The sequence below is a fragment of the Harmonia axyridis genome, chromosome 1 (genome assembly GCF_914767665.1).
Source record: "Harmonia axyridis chromosome 1, icHarAxyr1.1, whole genome shotgun sequence".
Lineage (NCBI taxonomy): Eukaryota > Metazoa > Arthropoda > Insecta > Coleoptera > Coccinellidae > Harmonia > Harmonia axyridis.
The window spans coordinates 79,857,810-79,872,023 of record NC_059501.1 but is presented as its reverse complement, the minus strand read 5'-3'; the positions used below and the strand labels follow the sequence as shown (position 1 = coordinate 79,872,023).

Here is a 14,214-nt window from a genome sequence, read left to right as displayed (position 1 = left end):
AAGAACATCGAAATAATAGGATTCATAACCCACTGTTTGAATAATGCAAATAATGCAATAGCCTTATTTTGTGGACTCAGATCAACAAACTCAAAATCAGTTGTGCAGAATGCATTAGGCAAACAAAAATTTTGCAATTGAAGACCAATTTCAATACCAGGTGTGGTAAAAAATCTCAACTTGGTAGCAGGGGCCTCAGAAATAAAAACTACCTACATCTAACTATTAACCAATTAAAGTGCCAATGTTTGTAAACAATACATTTGGTTAGTTTAATGTCAGGTTTTATTACTACTTTGAAGAAGTATTTCGTTGAAGCTATTCAAATATTTGGATCTGTCGATATGAATATAATTGCAAGATTATTATTTCTCTATCAAAAAATGAAATTCGATTATATTCCACTGCTTTTCCCAATAGGTATTGTTTTCATTTCATATAATTTATGCCATAAAACATTGTAACCAAATAATAAAATTACCGTTTTTTACCATGAGAAGACATATGTGAAATACATATCAAATTTTATCAATGTCATCGCCTCACCCGCTCCCAAAATCCAGCTAATTATCCACTCGCTTCGTCAAATATTCCATTTTTTCATTTCAGTCGTTAGTTTGCTCGGATACATTCGTTTCTTCATCATCCTTCTTCTCGGGATCTACAAACGTGACGCTCGGCTTAACTTCTTGAACGACCGCTATCTCCTCCTCTTCTTCCTCTTCACTCTCCTCCTCTTGGTTATTCCTCTTCAACAAATGCTTTACTGCAGTGAGTTGCTCAGGGGTTATGTAAGTCTCCCTGACATCCAACCACTTTACACTTTCGTTAGTACTCAAACCTATCACCAGGTTCTCGCCTCCAAAATCACCGAACCAGTTGTTACTGACGTCTATCCAAGTGAGACTCCTGTTGACCTTCAACATGCAGCCGAAGATGTAAGAGGTCATGTCTTCGAATTGGCAACAAGCCAGGTTCAACCTCTCTGGTTTGTTTCCCCTGACTAGGCTTCTCATGAGACCTAAGGCGCCTTGGTGTCCCAGAGGGTTCAGTCTGAGGTCTAACGAAACTAACGGGCAGGAGTTCTCTTGGAGAAGGGCGAACCCAATACCTTCACCTCCAATACCACCCACCAAGTTGTCGCAAAGGTTTAGAACTTGAAGAGTAGGGTGTACTTCGATCAGTTTCGCCAAACATAGAGCTCCTTGATCTCCGATTCTACAGTGCGATAGCTCCAGCTCTATTATCGTTGTATTCAGCACCAACCCCTTTACTAAAGCTTGACAGTGTAGATCTTCCAATTTAGACTTATGAACTCTCAGTATCTTCAGAAGTTTGAGATTCAAAACAGCTTTCCCTAGTTTTTCACAGTCCGCTATCGATATATTGAACATCCTCCATTCGAAATTTTCACCAACGTCGTTCATTCCAAACTCTAATTCGAAATGGTCGATCCTTTGGCATTTCTTGAAGATGGGATCGAAGTCTATGTGGTCCTCAGGGTATATTTCAGGGATGTCTTCTTTCTCCATGGTAACTGGAGGTAGCCAATATTGGAGCTGAGTTACTCGAAGGGTTTGGACGTAGGGATCCAAGAGAGTGAGTATCTCGTTCATCTCGAATTCATCGTTGTATTGAGGCTCAGCGAATTCTACGAGTTTTCTGAGATACCTCTCTAGATAGAGGCATTTCCAGTTCCAGTCGTCTCTGGTGATGTAGGTTATGATGCCGAATTCGTCGTTGTGTCTTCTCTTCCAGTAATGTTCGTAGTCTATCAGTGGGATGCATATCTCTAAAGGAAGATCAGTTGGTAATATCTCTAATAAGTAGGTTCTATTTTCGCAGGGTACCTCATTTAGAAGTTTGAGTTTCTCGAAATTTCGACTTAGCGAAACAACGCAGCAGTCAGCTAAAGATGGCGGATGACCGACATTCCAGTCTAAGTTTTCTGCGTGGATTTTTCTGTTTTGCTCCGAGTCTAAAATTAAACTTTCTGGTGACGCCTCGTATTCAGTGTAGGTGCTTTTTTTGATGGTGTGTGGTACCCTACTGTTGACTATCTCGCATTTGGGTTCCTTGAAATAGATTTGAGCTAGTTCACTGGCTAGTTTGGCTGTGTCTATTGTGTAATCCAGAGGGGCAAGCTGTAGAACGGATGTTTTGGATTTTGATTTCGATTTGGACTTCTTTACATCCATGAGTTGTTGGTGGTTAAATCACTGGGTGAACGTTTCGAGTTATAACACGGTAGGTTCAAAGAAATGACAGAATATTTGAGCGACGTTCTCAACATTTGAAGGTTACTAGAAATTTGGGGAGAACATAGAAAATAATCTGTCAAATTTTGTAACAGAAGGAAAGAGTCATATTTCATGTTGAATGAAAGTCAAGAAATTGGAACTAAAAAAAAGTTCCAGAGAACTTTGATCATTTACAGATGTTGAAAAATTTTAAAAATCGAATAATTCTGAAATATATATTTTTTTCGTTATATTCGACTCCTCAATGAAACTTTCATTGTTCCGGAGAAATGTATCGAATGAATATAAAAGTCCACCTTTGTTTTATTTATATGGAGCACAGCCTCTCATGCTAATTCGAATGAATTATTATTCCGGATACATTCCAAGAAGAGTCCTCCATATTGTAGTCGAGGATGTTACACCATTCTCGACATACTTAATTCGATTTTCGTGGTGTTAAATCCAATTGGAATTTCGGATCTCTCGGCAAAAACGACTAATGTTAAACAACAGACAGCAATGCGTCCTTTTTTAACACCGTGAACATACCAACCTTACGATTAGAGATGATGTTTGGTTAAATTAAGTATTAATGTATACGCCATAGGTCCATCATGGTGCTTGTTGTTATAACGATGGTGGAATCTTAAGATTTAAAAAATTTCTAAAAGATCCTCGGACATGTTCAGAGAATGTAAGGATTCGTTAGCGCTCGGAACATATGTTAATATCTTAGAGAACATGTGTCTTGTTTCTTCATGAACAATGGGACATAAATAATTTCTTCTTCTTGCCGTATAGTTTTTATAAGGTTATGATGCGAAAATGATCTGTGGTCTCTCGATTTTGTTCAGTGGTAGGTGAGAAATAGAATTTATTCGAATTCATAAGTGGATATATTTTGCTCAGTCAACTTAGTTTTTTAGGTGTTAGAATATTTATGGAAGTTGCTGCAAATTTCACATGAAATGGCTACTCATCTCCTTCATATTGATATAAAAAAATACCTAAAACTAGTTAAGCTGAATTTTTTGTTGATATCATAATCAGTAACATCGAAAAATTAAGAATGATATCGAAAAAATTACTCAATTCTTTTTTTTTCCTCAAAACCATCAAAGTTTATATTTTTATTTCAAGAAGTATATTGAGAAAGAAATACCCAAAATGTTGTGATTACAGAATCGATCTGGTTGAGAATTTCTTGGTTATTTTAAGGAAAAAAAGGTCCTTAGACGCTTTGTTTTCAAGATACAGGGTGTTTCTAGCTTTTTTGTGATGATTGTACCAGTTTATCGAATCTTTATTAATCTCCGTTACCGATTGGGTAAATAAATGATCACTAAAACTTATAACGAATTAATTCATCACAGCTTAACAACTAGATCTTTATAATAATTTGAATTTTCTTGTGAAATACTATAGAATTGTTTGAAATGAAAAAAAACCGGTATCAGATACTAAAAAACCAAAAAAGTGTTGTACTGACCCAAAGTTTTTTTTAAAGTTTTTCTAAACTACCAATGATCCACCAAAATACAGTTCTGGAGGAAAGACGTAGGCACTGTTCCAGAAAAAATATCACCTTGTAGATTGGCATTCAAATAAGCATATCCCATGATAAAGAATTCAAATTGAAATATCTAAACCAAATTTGCCTTAGTAGAATATCTTGTGAAAAAAAAAATGAAATTTTAACACTCTGTTTCTCTAAAACAAAGCGTTTGCAGACCCGACTTACCTATATAGATTTAGAAGAATTGTGATTTCAAAACTTGGTCATTTTTTGAGATTTCCTGTCGTTATATTGAAGTTATTAGGTACTTTGAATAAGTCTTTGAGCCATCTGCAAAATATATTTCCATGAGCATAACCATAACACAACCATTTAAAAACCTTATTTTTTCGGAAGAACTGGTTTTATTATAAATTTCCAATCTCACAGAGATCAAGCAACAAAGGAAATTCTTGTCAAAATATTTATAGGAACCAAAATTATCTCTTTGAAGAGTCATTTTATCTGTCTTATATAATTCGAGATATCGGAAGACATCGATGCGTCCAACAGTTTTTCTTAACATGGCGGAAGTGGAAGATTTCTCCCCTTGCAGCTCCTCTTCCAGCCATCCCAAGCTAAGAATCCAAATTCGTTTTTGACCTTCTCTGCACAAACGCCATCATCTTTAATATTTTCATCTAGCATATCTGAAAACAAATAATAAAGGTCTTTATTCAATTAATTTCATGAAAAACAATAACAAAACTCTTACAACTATAGAAATCATTAGATTTTAATTCGAAATAGTCTAATTCTAATTAATTAATGGTTACCATCGTCAATTGGATTATGTTGTAGTGAATCTGTCTGTCCGAAAGGAGGCGTTATGGGTATCGCGCCATATTCTACATTGGCAACGGCGGTTTGCCGGTTGCAGCAGAATCACCTCTCCACAATGGTGTGCGAGGGTGTCTTAGGCAGAGATCGCTGGATTGCCTAACTGAAGAGTCCACCAGCGATCTCGAGACGAAACACCGTAATCCCTTGAGAGAGGGCGCACTTGCGGCATTTGGCTCGAGAACGTCTCGCCAAAATGTGATACTGATGAGCTCTAAGAAGAGCGAAACCGGTCTATCGCTACCTACCTCCGATGCCAGCACGTTTCTCTGTAGTTGATCATTTGGTTTATAATTACAAAAAATAAAATGTGGTGGCGTATGGTCACAGTAATACTCAAAAACACAAACCCTACCTCTCCCTTTCAAACCTGATATAAAGACTTATGAATACCGGATTTAAAATAGAAAATTATTAATGGAATTACCTTCACATTTTACGTTGCAAGTACCTCCTTTTTTGCCAAAAGTGCACCAGTCTTTGCTTTTTATCTGTAATATAACGAGATATTCAATTTTAGTACTTATGCAATATTATTCCTTGAAGCGAAACATTGTCTTTATCGGGTTGTGTATTTCATTATGTAACTGATACTGATTAATAAATTGGCAACACTTTTTCAATTGAATCTCTCTTTTCAAATTAAAATGTTTTCGTTTATACGTCAAAACAAATGCTAAATGAGAACTATTTAGATATAATATATTTGTTGTTCATCTTGCAGTAATAGCGCAGGGTTTTCCAATGAAGATAATATATATGTATTTCCAATAATTATAAGGTCACTTTGATGTCATAAGGATTGTTAGGGACATAAAAATCAATTCAAATCAATTTTGCACGCCGACGATATGGTATCAAAGAGCACCTGCATGATGTACTGAGTTCACCCACCCAGATCGAAGCAACCATACGATTTCTCAAAGATAATGAACTGTACTCTATTATTTAAATCTTTTTTGATGTAATATTGACTACTTTCAATGTGATCTTGTGTCAATGACCATAGCTGTCGAGACACGTTAATTTAAATAAATAAATAAATAATAAATCAATTTCAATATTTTTTTTTAAATAGTAAAATCCCAGTACTTCCGTACTAGGTAATTATTCTCAAGTTTTATATCAATATTATAAATGAAAGATCTTCTCGCAGTTTAAGTTTCACTATTTTTGATTTTTTCATTCTTCCTGTTATCATCACTAAAGATACTGTGGAATGGTCACCATGAAAACCTACTATTTTTTTGTTTTTTTGAAAATTACGTATTGCGATTTACTGAAATGAGTAATTTTGCTTATATATGGTGTTGATGCGTATTTTGCTTGTTTCTATGACTGTCGAAATATTTCAAATTTTCAAAATGTTAATATGATAAGTTTTCGAAAAAACCATGATATTACGAGTTTTTGTGTTTAGTTGTGTAGGTAAATAATTATCTGTGTGCTTATATATTTCAAGGTTTATCATAGTTATCTCAAATGTTTCTAATTTGCAAATTGCCGAAAGTGATCTCGAAAGATCAGATCAAACTTAAACTAAATGATGAAGTTTTTCAAAAATGGTTTTGCTAAATTTAATCTATCGGTGCATGCACCTGATTTCTGTGAATTCCTGTCTTATGCAGGGTGAGTCTTTGATTTCTACATATATATTTCAATTGGAGATTCCTGAGGACGAAGGAAATATTTTTTTCTTTTACCGTTTTTTACGATTCGGCTCGGTTGTGAAGAAACAAGCTGTTGAAAATCCATAAAAAGATTTAATTTTTAGTTGAATCTTGCAAATGGAATAGAATCGAAGGAAATGAGTTTCGGAATATAGTTTTTCAATGATTCCATAAAGTCCGGCCAACTCTAGAATGCCCGCTGAACTAAGTGAGAAAAAAAATCGAATTGGAAAAAATAGTAAGGAAAAAAGTGTTTCTTTTGACCTAGGAATCTTCGGTTGAAATATATGTATAAGTCAAAGACTCACTCTGTATACGTCGGTTTTGAAATAGTCTATCGAATTGATATTGATTTTTGCATAATTAATTTTCTTCGATTTCGAAATCAAAAGACGTTGTTCATGGTTATTATCTGGATGGGTGACCGCTGCGATATATTTGAAAAATTCCTAAAAAGAGAAAGTGAAAAATTTTAATTTTCTCTGGTCTATTTAAGTGTTACTGAAATTATGCAAAAGTGCTATGAGAATAGGGATTACAAAATTTTCCTTACCTGGAAAAGTCCTACTCCTTGCTTTCCATTAGCCCTGTTGGTAATCCTGGATGTATTCTTGCCGCTCTCACTTTCAATCAAGCAAACCCCTACATAATACAAAGTGAGAATAAATTAAATCTTATGTGAAAAAAATTATGTTCAATTCAATTTACGTTTAACTATATTTAAAAAAAATGTGTCTCGTCAATACTCACAATTTCCAATGAAAGTTCTTGGAAAATTCAGGGTGATCAACTCATTAGTTAATCCGCACTTAGTGTACACTTTTCCCTCCACATTGGCACAAAACACCACCACAAACAAGCCAAGCACAAAAATCTTCATGATGGTACCGATTGCACTAATGTCGAAAAAACTTTTTTTTGGTGCAACTCGCGTAATACTTATCGATTCATCTAGCCCGCTCATTTATTCTAGTAATCTTGAACCCTAGACCTTGCTCTGTCGTAATTGATACATACGCAAATTACTTTACTACCGTTTTAGTGGTTGCCTACTGTTTACTTTGAAATTAATGACTTCTTTACATTACTGCCTCGACGATAAGGTTGGCACTGTATTGTTGATCGATTATTTTTTCAGATATTCTATTATAGGAATATCTAAACAGGAAACGGAGCTGCCTATTATTGAATAGACAAATATATTTGTATATATCATACTGGTTCAGCCGAGAACCAGACTAGTGGCCGTATGACCTTGAAATAATGGTACCTAATGTAATGTCACCTGGTCAGTTGAAAAATCGACTATGCGCTTTGGAGCATATGAGTGGGTATTGAATTGGGAATTTTAATATCTTTTCGGAAAATATTTCATCTTTATATAAGGAATAACTATTTCAAGCTTGGTGCAAATTTTGTATTGATAGTTTCACTAGAAACATAGAAACTCCAAGAAGAATATCTAAAAAAATCACTAAATATTTCCTTGACCACAAAAACGAAAGAGCTGAGATTTTGGGTGTTGCTATGAAATATGTGCGTGTAAAATTTCGTTTTAATAGCGGTAGCAGAACCATGGAAAATTCAAGTAGAAAATCGAAAGAAATAAGGAAAGCACTAACGTGAAACTAGGAGCTTTTGAGGACTCGTGCTTCATGCGCCAATTGCATTCTTGGAGACCACATATGCCTATATACATTCGACAATTGACTCATGAATGAACGGGCGCTCAAAGGTACCTGATTTCACTTCAATGCTTCACGCATTTTTTATTATAATTAATTAAATGTGTTGATCAGAGCTGGGGTTTGACGTTGTAAACCTAGGTTCGAATCTTCGATGCCCCAAGACTCTTCATATTGTGCGCCGCTCTCTTGAATGATTTGAAATATTCTACGGAATAAAAAAACCCTAATGTAACGTTTGTAATGTTTTTCCTTTCAATTATATTTGGTCACTTCGAATTCGTAACTTGAAACTGAAAAATTCACCTCTTCAAAGATAATTACTTAAGTAGATTATCGTTTAACTTTAATGTTGTTTGTTTTCATTCAAAATGAGTTATGCACACTCTAATGGTGTCAGAATATTGTAATGGTGAAAGTTAAATAAGCCCAGTTCAGGTTAAAATTATATATACAAATGAATATAAGACATAATCCTTTCTTTCTCGCAATATCATTGTTTGGGGATGATAAAATGGTATTATTATGCCAATTTCTTTTCAAATGTTTTTCTGGTACATTTCTTCCATCCGATCTTTGTTCATTTCTTATATCGGTGAAGAGAGAAAGAAAAACGAGTGAATTCATTCTTTCCTCTATTCGAAATAAAAAAGTTTAGAAATGGCGAAAATTAACTGACATAATTCTGAGACAACACAGAGTCAGCGTCAGGCGGTGTCGGTATCTGCACTGACAACCATTTTGTTAAGCATTTTGGAATATCTCAGAGACAAAACCAAGCCTGACTTTTCTAAATTACTAGCAGCAGCTCCTGAAATCATTTCAATGTGTTTTAACTTTCTCAAAATATTGCGTGAATAAAATCAAAATGTCAATCTAGCATTTTGATCATTTCAATATTCAATTCTTTTAACAACTATCCCTATCCCCCTGTCTCATATTTATATTTTCTAATTAAGAACATTCAGATTTAAAATAGTTTTTTCACAGACTTCATTCTCTTGTTTTTTCAGAATGGGATGGTTTCTAGTTTTTCTGGTGTGGTGGTGTGGGGCATCAGCCATACCAAGCCCAGCAGCCGACAAGAACGCTAATTGGCGGTGTCCAAGGATAGTGAAGCAGCCAATAGTTGAATGCAGCTGTGATATGCCACACACACTGAGATGCATAGGAGATAGGAGGGCTATACCCATAATAAGTAAGTTAAAAACAAGTGTACCATAAAATTAATCACTCCAGAGCTTTCATGCGACTAACTACTTGATTTGTTTGATTTCAGGTTGGACATTACGCTCTCTGAACACTGCTTCTGTGTCCCTCTTGGACTGTACTATCCAAAACTTAACCGTGATCACCGGTCCACTTTTCGAAGGAGTATCCCTCCATGGTCTAGTCATATCTTCCGGAGAATTACGAGAAGTGAATCAAGTGGCTTTCCAAGGTCTGAAATCCCCTCTTCAAGCCCTAGGATTACCCAATAACCAGCTGTCCACCGTCCCTACAGCAGCCTTGAAATTCTTGCAAGACTTGGAAAGACTCGACTTATCTAGTAACAAACTAAAGAGCTTGGACGCAAATTCATTTAAGGTAAAATTTTAATCAATGAAATTTAGCGATGAAATAATACTTTATTTTTTCAGGGTTTAATAAACCTCTCCTTCATAGACCTGAGCAATAATATCATCACCAAAATTGCACCATTTACGTTCAACAAGCTTCTTCTTCTAAAAGTATTGAGACTGAGAGGAAACCGTATAAAACTTTCGAACATATTGAAGATGAATTCGATTCCAAACATTGAGGACTTGGATCTTTCAGAAAACCTCTTACTGGGACCCCTTGGACCAAAAACGTTCCCGAAAATGGATGCATTGAAGGACCTCCAGTTGTCTCACAACCTCATAAGTAGCATCAAACTTGGAGCTCTAGAAGGATTGATAAATCTACAAAGTTTGAGCATGCATCACAATCAAATAGACGTGATAGAAGATCACGCCTTCAGCCAACTTTACAAGCTTGTGTCTCTGGACCTCTCGAATAACAGGATAGTAGCAGTTTCTGGTGCTTCTCTGGCGCATTTGAGCAGGTTGAAAGATATCAATTTGAGTAACAACTATCTCAGAGCTCTAACAGCTGATTTGATATCACCTTTAAAGAGCTTGAACACCTTGAAACTTGACGATAACGATATATCAATTGTTGCTGGTGATGCCTTGAAAAATATAACAGTCCTGAAAGAACTTAGTCTTTCTGATAATCCTCTTAACTGCGATTGCAGTCTTGAAGATTTCAACATTTGGCTCTCGAAATCGGCACTCTCGAGGAAGGATAAAGAAAGTGCAGTATGTGCAACACCTCCATCGCTTGAAAACGGTCTTCTAGTCGAAATCAGATCCGAAAACTTGATTTGCGGAGAAGACGAACAGGACAACAGCAATTCACCAACAGTTACATCCTCCCTCAAGAATCAAATCAGCATCAAAGAGTTCAAATACGACGGTCGCACAGTGGATTTGATCTGGAAAATAGAAGAAGATGGTATACCGTATACCTGTGATGCCATTTATGTATATGAAGAACAAGGTCTAAGTGAAATTTTAATAGAATCAACTCCGTTGAAGTGTAACTCCTCAGAGATGAAAGATCCTACGTCTTTGGAGATCTCAGTTCCTGGACTGATAGATTTGCAGAGGCTGCATAGGTACAGATACTGCTTGGTGCTGCTTCAGAGTGGTGAATCTGATGATGTTTCGCTTATATTAGGCTGCTCTGATATTCTACCGTTAGTTCAGAATGTTGAAGGAGAAACCAAACCTTTGGTTCAATTCCCTAAAGTGACCTCGTTGCAAGGAAACCTTTCTAGAACTGGAAGTTTATCAGTGAAAGTAGATGTCAATCCTGAGACGAAATGTGAGGTCTACTTGGCTATTTACGAACAGGGTTTGTTGATTTCAGAGAAGACTCTGAATTGCAGCAATCCCTCTTATGTCTTCGATGGATTTACTAGTGGTGCCTACCGTGCCTGTGCTAGTATTGTACATCCTGGTCTTCCCCCAGAAAACTACAAAAAGAGATGTATTAACGTTTTTAGAATTGAGACCATGGTTGTGTCTGGTTTAGACCTTGCCATGTGTGCGATATTCATAATATTCTGCTTTGTTCTTCTGTCTTTCATTTGGGGATTACGGAAAATTTTACTAAAATCGAAATTACCAACTCACCAGTGCTATATATCACCAGAAATGGAGGCAGATCAAAGTAATCAATACGTGAAACTACAAGCGACTACGAAGGTATAGATGTAAATGTTTACAAGATGACATTTAGTGCCATATACTTATGTTTTCAATGTTTAAATTGAAATATTATATTGTACATGATTAACATAATTTGTTGTAAAATTTTTTTAATATTGTTACTTATTTGTTTAAGATTATTAATGCTTCATAATATGTGCTGATACTAAAATATAATATTTTATGGTTTTATTCGGTGTTATTAATTCTTTGCATAGACAAAAAAAAATAAAATATTCACTTATATTTATACAATCACAATTCTTTCTCAATTTTGTTTTGTTCCATCAACATAGCGGCATTGGTAGATTTCTGTTTTTGCAACCCCTCTTCCAACCATTCCAAGCTTTGAAACCTAGCTCTTGCATTATTTTTTTAGCACAATTTGCATCATCGATTAAATATTCATCTAGCATATCTATGAAAATCAGAAACTAATAATTCTAGATTATATAAGAAAAGAGAAAATTATATTTCTCACCTTCACAATGAACATTGCACATCCCTCCTCTCTTACGGAAAGTACACCAATCTCTACTTAAAATCTGGAAAAAACAATGAATAAGTTCAATAAATTCTTTTGTATGCTGAAAAATTCATTTCTATAAAAAACTATTTTGTCAATGATATATACTGCACTATCCGAATTAAGATTAAAATTTAATGTTTTGTCTTTCGAAATATTTGCCTTTAAAATTCACGGAGGACAATAAGAATCAATACGATGTAGCAAAATATTTTTGTGTAAGATCTCATGTTCGTTCTTGAAAGTAATCGTGCAAAAGTTTTTCGAATTCTAGACTCTATAAATTAAAAAACAATCAAAATTCAAAACTTTCAAACAACACTTGATTTTTGTGGAAATTATTTGGAATGTAATGATCAAAATCAAAAAGATAAATTCATTTTCAGATTCAAATGAGGTATGAAGTAAGTAGGTAGTATATTTTGTGGAATATATATGAAAGTTCACATTTTGAAATGAAAACGGTGAGTTAAATTCTGGATTATGATGTTTTTATTTCACGGCAAAAGTAAAACAAAATAATATAAGCGAAAAATTCTTTATTTTGATGGAAAATGGAGAATTCAATCTATTCTTAATCATTTTTTGCCGGATATTTATGTTATTGTCTAATGTTACTTTTTCATGATTAGGTCTAGACGTCATTAATAAAATAAAAAACTTGAATCTGTTATCAAGAGTACCTAATTTTTAAGACATTGCATTCGATAATAGTTATTCATACCTATTTATTTTATAACAAGTAGTAGCTCTGTAGATATATAGAATTTTTAACACAACAGTGCCAAAGTATATTAGTATATTTCAATGATATCAGCAAAAAACTCAGAAGAGTTTCAATTCAATCCCAACTACCAAGACAAAGTTGTGTAGAGATTTTTTGTAACATTGGGAAATATTGAGGGTTTGATTCTCGTAGAGATGATCGTAAGATATGTTGAAATAAGGACTAATGATTGTGACCCTCCAGGATTCTTTATTGGATATAATGGAGTTTATTTCGGTAAATAAACAAATTACATCACTGAGGTATATACATTATTATCTTCACTTAATTACTTATGTGATATGAAAAACAACATAAATGATTATATATGAAGTAGGAAAATGCATCAAGCAACCTAGTGTTATATAAACTATAGTTCCAACACTTATTGCCCAGATTCTCCATTTGCCAAGGGCGGATTTGGGGGGGGGGTCAGGGTTGTAATGGGGGTAATTACCCCCCCCCCATGAATATCGAAACCCTGAAAAAAGTTACCCAACACATAAAATATTTTATGCAATAATTTCAAATTGGTAATTTCCCAAATATTGCGAATTATTGGTTTTGAATCGTTACTACCCCTCCCAGGAAAAAGAGCTATATACGCCCTTGCCATTAGCTTAATCGAAAGAAATATAGTGTGAACTGTTTTGGCAGTTATCTACCTTTCTCTGGGCTGATTCTGGAGCTGATCTTTCCAGCGTGAAAAAATATAATGGCTGTTTGTCTAATTTCTAATTAGGTGCCTGAAAACTACATTCAAACTTCTATAGTGAAACAAAAATTTGATGACAATTCTAGATGCGAACAAAGATTTCTTCCTAACATTGGAGAATATTGCCTCAACATCTAAAGATATTAATCCAACAAAGGCCACCATGAACGTTTACACTCACAAGGTTCAGGCATATCAATATATGGCAATAACTCATCTAATTTTGAAGATTTGTTGTTAATATTTAAAAGAGATGATGAGATTTCATATAATCGTATTCGGAATGTTTTTAATTGTGTACTATAAGTTTGATTTTATTGGTTATCATTGCCACATAGTGATTTAATGAATCAAAAAAGCACTAGTGCAATAATGCAGGTTGATGACATGAGTATCATGACATAATCATTATGTGACAGTTGTATACAAACAAATATTTTCAACTCACTTGAAAAAGTCCGAGTCCAAGTCTATTATTCGCTCTGGTTGAAACCTTAGATGTATTTTTACCACTCTCACTCTCAATCAAACATACCCCTACGATTCAAAAAGTTAAACCAATAAAAAAATTTAACGACTTTTGGATCAACCTACAATGTCCGATATACGAACGTTCAAATCCAAGATCATTCAATAAATTCGTGAGACCGCATCTTGTATACCTTTTTCCGGTAACAACGCATTGATTGAGGAAAATCCCAAGTACTAGAGTCAAGGCAACTGCAGCCGACTTTGACATTGTCTAGTATTGAACCTTCTTCACGCGCTACTAACATCTCAATTGATCATGTTATCGGTTTTATGAGGTTTTTAAATTCCTGTAATGATTACTATTCATAAACACTGCTTATATGCACTATATTTTACCGCGAGATGAGTTTGAGGCAATGAAGGGATTCCTAGATTTACCTACCGAAG

At 34.7% G+C, this 14,214-nt stretch overlaps 4 protein-coding genes across 6 annotated transcripts in view; 1 reads left to right on the top strand and 3 right to left on the bottom strand.

Annotated features, from left to right (window-relative positions):
- LOC123675302 (TLR4 interactor with leucine rich repeats-like) overlaps nucleotides 1-11,481 on the top strand; it is a 46,512-nt gene extending 35,031 nt beyond the window's left edge. For 2 of the 3 annotated variants that reach the window (XM_045610649.1, XM_045610651.1), the window contains exons 2-4: nucleotides 9,007-9,191; nucleotides 9,273-9,580; nucleotides 9,634-11,481. In XM_045610649.1, coding sequence (XP_045466605.1) covers nucleotides 9,008-9,191; nucleotides 9,273-9,580; nucleotides 9,634-11,292 — 2,151 coding nt within the window. In that variant the 5' untranslated portion in view covers nucleotide 9,007 and the 3' untranslated portion in view covers nucleotides 11,293-11,481. Of the gene's footprint in view, nucleotides 1-5,194; nucleotides 5,396-9,006; nucleotides 9,192-9,272; nucleotides 9,581-9,633 lie in introns of those variants that run through there. The other variant, XM_045610658.1, reaches the window with a different exon arrangement.
- LOC123675317 (dynein regulatory complex subunit 5-like) lies at nucleotides 400-2,319 on the bottom strand. Its single transcript, XM_045610666.1, has one exon. The coding sequence runs from the start codon at nucleotides 2,196-2,198 to the stop codon at nucleotides 606-608; it is 1,593 nt and encodes a 530-aa protein (XP_045466622.1). The 5' UTR covers nucleotides 2,199-2,319; the 3' UTR covers nucleotides 400-605.
- LOC123675333 (lysozyme-like) lies at nucleotides 4,087-7,514 on the bottom strand. The gene is made up of 4 exons (XM_045610684.1): nucleotides 7,059-7,514; nucleotides 6,862-6,950; nucleotides 5,066-5,129; nucleotides 4,087-4,448 (listed from the first exon to the last, which is right to left on the bottom strand). Exons 1-4 carry the CDS (start codon nucleotides 7,270-7,272, stop codon nucleotides 4,318-4,320), a joined length of 498 nt encoding a protein of 165 aa, XP_045466640.1. The 5' UTR covers nucleotides 7,273-7,514; the 3' UTR covers nucleotides 4,087-4,317.
- LOC123675325 (lysozyme-like) lies at nucleotides 11,464-14,132 on the bottom strand. The gene is made up of 4 exons (XM_045610676.1): nucleotides 13,891-14,132; nucleotides 13,745-13,833; nucleotides 11,771-11,834; nucleotides 11,464-11,707 (listed from the first exon to the last, which is right to left on the bottom strand). Exons 1-4 carry the CDS (start codon nucleotides 14,033-14,035, stop codon nucleotides 11,577-11,579), a joined length of 429 nt encoding a protein of 142 aa, XP_045466632.1. The 5' UTR covers nucleotides 14,036-14,132; the 3' UTR covers nucleotides 11,464-11,576.
- Between the last annotated feature and the right edge of the window lie 82 nt (nucleotides 14,133-14,214).

What these genes read in the sequence shown, in the direction of transcription:
- LOC123675317 (XM_045610666.1), bottom strand. Translation starts at nt 2,198, where the DNA reads ATGGATGTAAAGAAGTCCAAATCGAAATCAAAATCCAAAACATCCGTT.
- LOC123675333 (XM_045610684.1), bottom strand. Translation starts at nt 7,272, where the DNA reads ATGAGCGGGCTAGATGAATCGATAAGTATTACGCGAGTTGCACCAAAA. An exon ending in AAGAACTTTCATTGGAAATT is followed by an intron (nt 6,951 to 7,058) that starts GTGAGTATTGAC and finishes TGTATTATGTAG; the next exon opens with GGGTTTGCTTGATTGAAAGT. An exon ending in TTGCAACGTAAAATGTGAAG is followed by an intron (nt 4,449 to 5,065) that starts GTAATTCCATTA and finishes ATTTGTTTTCAG; the next exon opens with ATATGCTAGATGAAAATATT.
- LOC123675325 (XM_045610676.1), bottom strand. Translation starts at nt 14,035, where the DNA reads ATGTCAAAGTCGGCTGCAGTTGCCTTGACTCTAGTACTTGGGATTTTC. An exon ending in ACGTTCGTATATCGGACATT is followed by an intron (nt 13,834 to 13,890) that starts GTAGGTTGATCC and finishes TTTGAATCGTAG; the next exon opens with GGGTATGTTTGATTGAGAGT. An exon ending in GTGCAATGTTCATTGTGAAG is followed by an intron (nt 11,708 to 11,770) that starts GTGAGAAATATA and finishes TGATTTTCATAG; the next exon opens with ATATGCTAGATGAATATTTA.